The 8349-nt window shown below is 45.3% G+C and overlaps 1 protein-coding gene across 1 annotated transcript; it reads left to right on the top strand.

The window, feature by feature from the left end:
• Positions 1-575: 575 nt before the first annotated feature.
• LOC131882921 (zinc finger protein GLI2-like) lies at positions 576-7709 on the top strand. Its single transcript, XM_059230215.1, has 8 exons — positions 576-1068; positions 3459-3691; positions 3770-3919; positions 4072-4688; positions 5419-5583; positions 6840-7067; positions 7305-7493; positions 7568-7709. The coding sequence occupies exons 1-7, from the start codon at positions 899-901 to the stop codon at positions 7371-7373; spliced, it is 1632 nt and encodes a 543-aa protein (XP_059086198.1). The 5' UTR covers positions 576-898; the 3' UTR covers positions 7374-7493; positions 7568-7709.
• The last annotated feature ends 640 nt before the right edge of the window (positions 7710-8349 follow it).

Here is an 8349-nt window from a genome sequence, read left to right as displayed (position 1 = left end):
GGTCACTGATCTTGGGGAGGATTGGAAGGAGGAATGCATACATATCCACTACTACCCCTGTGGGAGCAAGATCCATGGGCAAAACGTGGGGAACAGAGTTGTCACGGGGGAGAGGAGGTGCTCGTATTGGCCCATTGTGAGATTGGTGTTGTTGATGTGCTCCAAGGACTTGGGTATTCGGTGTGGGTGGATGAGAGGTAAAGGGTTGTTTTCCCTCCCAAGACATCACCACTGAGAGAGCATTGGAAGTGTCTGAATGGGTTCTGGACAAACAACATCCCAACGAACGACGGTCCAGGGAGAGAGACTACTCTGTGCTTGAACAAGAGCTCTCAGTGACAGTGATGGTGTTTGGAAGCAAATATTGACAGAATTCTATCGATGACAAGAGTGGTTTAGCACATTCAAACTTGCATCTTGCAAGACATCATCAATGGACTTTGCACAGGCCTGCATCCTGCTTCTGGCTACTTCTCGTGCTCCTCCTCCTCCTCCTCCTAATTCTCTGCCTAAAGCCTCCTACAAATGGGCCGAGAGCCATCTCACAACAAATTTTAGTGAGCATCATTCTTATCGTTATCCCTTGTGAGTAGAATAGTGCATTAAGATTGTGAAGTGAAGGGGAAATCCGATTCCCCAACGAGCCCACGAGGAGTCAAGCGACCACGACGACAAGGCTGAAATTCTGAAATTCCTCAGATGTTCTCACTTTTCCCTCACTCCTCACACTTCCCTCCTTGACTTTGTGTCAAGCAATCCCGAGTGAAAGAGGGAGGGAAATTGAATCCAGGATTAGCATAAGTGCAAGCTCACTTCCCGAGTCCGGCTAACTCTCAACTGAGGAGGCTGAACAACATGAAAGCTTGCGAAACAGTTCAATAAATAACAAGTTATCACCATGTTGGACAAGAATGGCTTTCCTCTCCAGTTCCCGGCCTCGGCCTTTGCCGCATTTCCCGGCCTTGCCCCGGGCATGCCGGGCGATCCACGGGCCCATGTTTGGCAACATCCAATGACAGCGACCACCACTCAGCCAAACAACACGTCACAGTCCAATGGCAACCAAGGGTAAGCTGATCATGGGTTTCCGATGGTCGGGTACGAGTATCATCCAAGATTGAATGTCTTGATGGGTGCTTGAGTGAATCGTCTCAATTTGAGGGTAATTTTTGTTATGGGCTTCCATTCTGTCTCGAGACCTTACATACGGCACAGTAGGGCCAGTAGGGGCCAGCCTCCCCAAACCCATCTCTAGCCCCCTCTTTTGGTCTGATCAGTCGTCGTCCAAGCAAAAGAACGACAGAGACGGAGAGAGGGGTCTTAGCATTGAGCCCTGAGGAACTTTTTTGATGGTTTCCTCGTTAGATCCCGCAGTGGGGAGCATCCAGTGATTATTAGTTAAGACTCGTGGCTTTGACTTCTTTGAGAGCCTCCTTGGGCTTCTCTGGCTTTCCTCCCGAGCAATGTCTTATTTTTCTGTAGTCTTGGCCGTCTCAGCACTGATTCTTTGAACAAAGACTTCAATGAATGCAGCAAGCTGAGATGGCCGTGCAAGGAAATTCCTGGAAAATGAGTCGAGGATGAAGAAGGTATCGATCGAGCTGGCTTCACAAGCAATCGACCCCTCGTATGATCGTATCACCTTCTCAAAGGAAAAATGAAAGAACACCAGTGAGTGGAGTTAATAAATTATAACATCTCTCACTCACACCTTCAGGCTTGAGCGCCACTTCCAATGAGGTGTAATTTTGATGATAAAGATAGACGTAATTGAACCTTAGGCCATTGTGTGGCCCTGACTTTCCGGGTGGATATGTGTCTGGCCCAATTCCTTCGCCATCTTGCCAGATTGAAGCTGTCCACTAAGAATGTCGAATATATATCCCCGGGTTTAAGCTTGTCCAGAAACAGATCACTTGACATGACGACGTAATTAATGGGATCTTGGTGGACAAGGATTGTGTGTTATCCGGTGAACAACTCCATTGTTCCACCACCCGAAATTTTCTCTCTTTTCACTAACAAATGACTTGTCAATTGTTGGAAATACTTTCGTTTACTTATAATCATCATCGAGCGTCAAACAAAATCAGAAATCCAAAAAAATACAGAACCTCATCCAGTGGTCACGTACATTTTAGCAACTTGTCAAGGGTTATTTCTATTGGTGATAATCCAGCTTATCGAAACCCGTTAAAGATACAGGAACACACGAATCTAATACGCAAATACAGGGTTGGGCCCTATTGCGAGTACATAAACCATATCGTAGGCAGTGAATGAGTGTCAAGGAATCGCTTGGATATTTGCAAAATAGTTTTTCTTTGAGGAGTTACATTGTACAACTAGAAGTGATTAAAGATATGTCTGATCGCGCAAAAGATTCAATCCTTTTATCGAGTTCATTCGCTGATTATACGTTATATCTGGTTGACTTTGTTGAATAAAGTGCGATCCTAAAGACCTTTACCCACGCTGACCTAAAATACGTCTATTTGTTACCTCGCTTATCGCCTTTTCTGCACTCATTTTTTTCCATTCCGGGGTAAAATAAACGATGTTTTGGACGGAATGAAGGCGTGCAACTATTTGAAAGACACTCAGGCATGCCACCTTCAAGCTCATTAAGTTACCCATGATCGTTGAAATCGTCCGAAAGAAAAGAGACACCCTGCCACTTGCATCGCAATGCATTTGTCCAGTGTGAAAGCAACCGATTGTTTGCAAGCAAGTTTAACGAGACACAATCCAGGTACTTTTCAGATCGAAAGAAATTCCTCGCAATTAAGGGAAAAATGTCAACAAATGCAGTGATGGGCTATAAAGTAGCAAATATCTGTTTACACCTTTTATCCATGTACTACATGTGCGTACAACGTAGTACGTACGTGAAGTGCTAAACAGCTCATTTCCCTGACATTCTTAAAGAGTTGGCCTGAGGATCTTAGAACACGTGATTTCAAAGATGACTATTTGACTTTGAAGGCCTAGGCCAGATCTTGAGAAACGTGCGAACGTAACTTGTTGTCTGGTTCTTGGACGGTAAATTCTTGAAATTTTTTGATGAATTCGAACAATTGGTAGGTATGTTAAGAATGAATGATTGATTCTTTAACAAGATAGGAAGGGTCAAATCAAGAAGTCTGTTGAAAATACCAGTTTTCTCCGCTAGTTCTTGCACAGATACGTTCGAAACGTGAAAAACTGGCTTGTTCGAAAAAATACAATGACTGGAACGGTTTCAGATATGCTGGATTTGATTAGAACCATGATGTGAATGAAGCATCGTGATCAAACTACTGGAAGGATATTTTCATCTGAGAGCCTCCGTGAACGAGGGTGCATCATTGTCTTAATTTGATGACATGCTTGAATTCAGCCTGGCTTCAAGTCAAATCTTGGGATGACAGTGAATGATAATCTTAATGATGGGATTAAAGAATTTGATCCTATTTCAGGTTTGCTCCGCCAATAAACTCAATTGAGTCCAGCGCCATGCTTGGATTGCCACCCAATGCACATTCTATTAGTCCGAATTACTTGAACGCCCTTCACCACTCGCCTACGGCTTCTCTCCGATTATCCGCAGCCGCAGCAGTTTCTGGTCACCAAGAGTATCTCAATGCGGCAGCTCAGAGACTGGGAGAACTTCAGGCATCCGCCGGATTGGTTGACCCTCTACATTTTGATGGTAAATAGTTTGATTACCTCAGCAATTATTGCAACAAGATTTGCAATATTTTTGTTGTAAACAAATATTGCTTTCCAGCCTCGAGATTTGCTGCTGCTAGCCGTGTGACGCGTAAAAGGGCATTATCAGCCTCTCCATATTCTGAAATGGATTTGGCTAATTTGATTCGCAACTCACCCCTGAACGGCAGTGCTTCCTCAAGTGGTTCTTACGGTCATCTTTCACCCGGTGAGCAAGCTAATAATATTTGTGGGTTGAGAGACTAACAGAAAAAATGTCCCTACTTTGATAGTCGCGCAAGTTGTAGTCTGCAACTCTCGAAACCTAGATAAAAAAGGATAATTTCCTTTTTTTAACATTTTTGGTCAACATTTTTCTAGGGACGATGAGTCCTGCATTGGGCTTTCATGCGGCTAATGCTCATCTTCAGCAATTGCAAGCTCATCTATTACGAAGTGCTAGCTCACCGTATCTTCCCACGAGCTCGTTCCTCCACTCATCTGCGGCCGCCCTACATTCTCCCTACTTTCCTTTGTTCACCTCAGCCTCTTCGGTTCCCACGACCACAACCACAACCTCATCTCCTTCCAATGCTCTGGCCAATCCAAAGATGACCCCGGAACACTCGTCCAACGTGGTCTCAAGTACCATGGAGGATGACGATAGTAGTGATACTTCACCTCGAGAGCGAATAAAAGGGTCCAAAACTAGTTCCTTGCGGGTTCCTCCAAGTAACGCAAGTACGGGTGACAAAGACGATGTGAAAGAAGAGCCAGATTTCGTAGAGACTCATTGTCACTGGAGGGGTTGTGATCAAGAATTTGGGACTCAGGATGACTTGGTCAAACATCTGAACAACGATCATATCGGGACAAACAAGAAATTATTCATCTGCCAATGGCAAACTTGCTCAAGAGCCGAGAAACCATTCAAGGCTCAATACATGCTGGTAGTTCATATGCGAAGACACACGGGCGAGAAACCTCATCGATGCACGGTAAGAAATCACCCACTGCTGATTCTTAACAAGGTCAGAAATCAAGCTCTAGAATATCCTCAATTTGGGGAGTCCGTTGTTTTGGGAGGAGTTGTGGAAATCAGTCTCTTGGCGTAGGATGTCGACCCCCACCCCAAAATGTGCTTGAGATAGAAGATTTGCCAAGGAAACGAACAAGTCTAGTCACCTTTCACACACACCGAGGAAGAAGTTCAAGCTCTAAATGTATGCATTAGACCATGGAACCACTTAGAAATTACCTTATCTAAGTCTTGATAAATGACTGACACAAGGTTATGTCTCAATAAATCATGGCTAAGCACACACTCCCTTCCTTTGGAGCGTTTAATTTCAAGAATTGCTTGTCAAATTGAGGTTGTGACGGCAATAGACGTCGTCGTAGGCTTTGAAAGTCGGAGAAGCTTGAGCATTTTCTCTCTCTCTCTCCTTCTCGTTTCACTGGAGATTAATGTTTATGTTGATTTTTTACGACTCTGTCAAATCAGTTGGGGTTTAGGAAAGAAATTCTCTCTTCTCTCTCTCTTGACCTCCGGAATGGCTTTTTGAGCCTGGGTCATAATCACAGCTGGAGAAACAAGGAGGCTCCCAATTTCTTTGCTCGAGCCTATTTTCTGGACTCAAGTCGGCATTATCTCTAATGACAATCACCCTCTCAGCTAGCTATAATATTACTGGCTGACAAATGACAATGGGTTTGCCTAATTTCCAGTTTGAATCCTGCTCAAAAGCCTATTCGCGTTTGGAGAACTTGAAGACTCATCTCCGATCTCACACGGGAGAAAAACCATACGTCTGTGAATTTCCCGGTTGTGCCAAGGCCTTCTCCAATGCTTCTGATCGTGCCAAGCATCAGAATCGAACCCATTCCAATGAGGTAAGGAGACGTTTGTGTGCTGTACGTGAGTACCAATATGCGGCATTTCCACCGAAGAATTTTGTTTGACTGCCCAAAACTTGTTGGAATTTGTGCGGTTGGCGTTTTGTTAGGTAGTTTGTCATTGGGTTCGTGGTTTCCCAGTGGTTTTTCAGGGTGGGTTCAGGCGGGCTATCAAGACATAAACTGACATGGGCTAGCCAACATTTTAGGTGATTCTGCAGGAGGTCCCTCAATTTATATGACATCTCAATACAGTTTTCGGTCGTCTGAAACACGTTTAGAATACAATGGACACAGGGAGGGAATAACGACATCCAGAAATTCTTCAAATACTTCCTTCTCTAAATGTGGAGATTTTTTTTTCCGTGGTTGTCTTGTCTAGTCTTCTGTCAAGATCCATAACACCATTTATTCGCATTTGATCACCACCAATCCGTATTAGAAATCACGCAATAACAAATCAGGGATTGGAACCATTTCAAATTATGACGCTATCAATCAGACCTTAAGAGGTTTCCTTCGTTAAATGCATCGTATTGGTGGTGATTGGCCAGGGCGCACAAATTACTTTGGCTTCCAGGTCAAATGACTCCACATAGGTATAGTGCCTCTCTCTCTGTCTACTGTACCTCGTACCTGGAAGACCCACTCACTCACTCGCTCACTCTCTCACTCACTCACATGGAGCCGAACTGTTAACTTTTTTACACCCTTTGACTGAGTTTACCTCGGAGTTTGCCGTGGACATCATCCCTCCCGTTTTTTCTGATTGTCGAACCAGCCTTTTCCGAAGTAGTTCCATAAATCTTGTCCCGCTCAAGTTGGCCAGTTAAAAGCAGACCTCCAAATCTTTTGTGTGTGTCAGGTTGGGTTATAAAGAACTGCACAGGGTCCGTCTTCCTCGACAGGGTCGTGAGTGTCGCCTGTGCTGTGGAAGATAAAAAAGGGGCTTTTTCTTCCTTCCTTTTCGAACGAGCCACATTTAACTATTTGTCTCACTTACATGCATCTTCCGTCGGAGAGGACGAGGAGCATCAGGAGTGTGAGTGTGAGTGCCCATGACCAGTTAATGGCCTCGGTCTCGTTCCCTCGTATTCTTCCTTGACGTTTAGGATAGTAGTACCTCCGAGGTGTCATTCATTTGAGCCCTCGTTCAAGGAAGTTATCTCATCCTCTGATTCGATCTCGTGACGACTCGTTGCGCCACATTGCTGGCTTATGAAGAATTATCGATAATAATGTCTTTGCTTCAGAAACCTTATGCTTGCAAGGCGCTCGGCTGCACCAAGCGCTACACGGATCCCTCGTCATTGCGAAAACACGTCAAAACTGTCCATGGTGCGGATTTCTATGCTTCCAAGCGCCACAAAGGAGAGAGCCATGAGGACGGATCAAGCCACAATCCTGATGGTGACAGCTCTGGAAAATCCAGAGCCAAACATTCCAATCAAGCTACTGGACAATCGGGAATTAAACTCGAGGTATGCGAGATGTCAGACTCCCGAGATGTTTTGACAACTGACTTGCCAGCTATTCGTGCACTATTTCGGCCTTTCCGTTGGACATAAAGAGTCATATTTGGGAACGTAGCCAAACCCACATAGTTTCCTAATTGAAGGACATTAATTCGATTGTCAATTTTACCTAGAACATGGTTTAGTTTGTGGAGATTTTTTTCGGAAATCACATTCCGAGTATTTGATCTTGAAACTTTGCAGAACTCTCCCCTCTCGTTATCGCCTGCGGATGTACGCTTGCCAAACTCGAATCCAATCTCTCATGATTAACCTCCAGCCAACAGTGATATCGGTCTTCCCATCAGTGATAATAACGTTAGCACCACGGCCAATGACATCATGTCGGAGTCAACCAACGATTGGGACATCAAAGAAACGGATGACATCAATGTGAGTTGAATCGCCTGATGAACATCGCTCGCTCTAGCGGTAAAATTCTTGAACGTGTCACTCGCTTGTTTCAGATGGCGGTGGCTGCCGCCATTGGGGTCGGAAATGGAGATTTGAACGACGTCGGAAGGACCAGTGGCTACGATGATCGTCTCGTTAATCGAATCAATGCCAAGGCCAAGGCCAGCAAAAGGGTCAACGGGTCGACGGCAGTCTTGGGCGAGATCAACCGCAGCATTGAGAAGCTCTCCATCGGGAACGTGGGAGTGAATGTCAATGGATGCCAGGCCACGACTTATCCCACCAGCAGCCATTTAGGGAAGGGAACCAAACCAGGCATCACAAAGACCAAACACTCAACCACGACAGTTTTGAATACTGAGCAAAGACGGGACAGCAACTGGACCAGTAGCACTGAAGGCTACGGTAGTATGAGGTCGGACCACGTCTCAGCTTTAAATGATAGCCGAAGATGTAGCGAGCTCTCTTCCATGTCTCAAGTAAGAAAGGGCCTCGTTCGAAGCCTTTTGAAGTGTTTGTCACCTTATGCCACTTTTCCCCTCAGGTATCCAATTTGTCCACGAGAGCTCAAATGAATTCCCCTTGGGATCCCATATCTGCGGATGGCTCCAGAAGATCCTCTATGAGAGAATCTGTCAGCTCAACCATTGTGGCCCCCACCGGCTTGAGCAATCAACTAAACCGACTTCATCAGAAAGCCCAGTCTATGACTAATCCCAGCCTTGGAGCTACCTTGTCCCAGTCGGTCAATATGGACTCCTCGGGTCGACATTCCGCCATGTCCGACTCCGGTGTGGCCAATCCCAATCTCAATCCCATCAACAACTATGGCACC

This window comes from Tigriopus californicus, chromosome 1, assembly GCF_007210705.1.
Source record: "Tigriopus californicus strain San Diego chromosome 1, Tcal_SD_v2.1, whole genome shotgun sequence".
Taxonomy (NCBI): Eukaryota; Metazoa; Arthropoda; class Copepoda; order Harpacticoida; family Harpacticidae; genus Tigriopus; species Tigriopus californicus.
Note: the sequence above shows the minus strand (reverse complement) of the source record. Positions and strands in the feature narration are given on the sequence as shown.

Coding starts and splice junctions, on each gene's coding strand:
- LOC131882921 (XM_059230215.1), top strand. CDS start 899: ATGTTGGACAAGAATGGCTTTCCTCTCCAGTTCCCGGCCTCGGCCTTT. Junction 1,069..3,458: donor CAGTCCAATGGCAACCAAGG/GTAAGCTGATCA, acceptor ATCCTATTTCAG/GTTTGCTCCGCCAATAAACT. Junction 4,689..5,418: donor AGAAACCTCATCGATGCACG/GTAAGAAATCAC, acceptor CCTAATTTCCAG/TTTGAATCCTGCTCAAAAGC.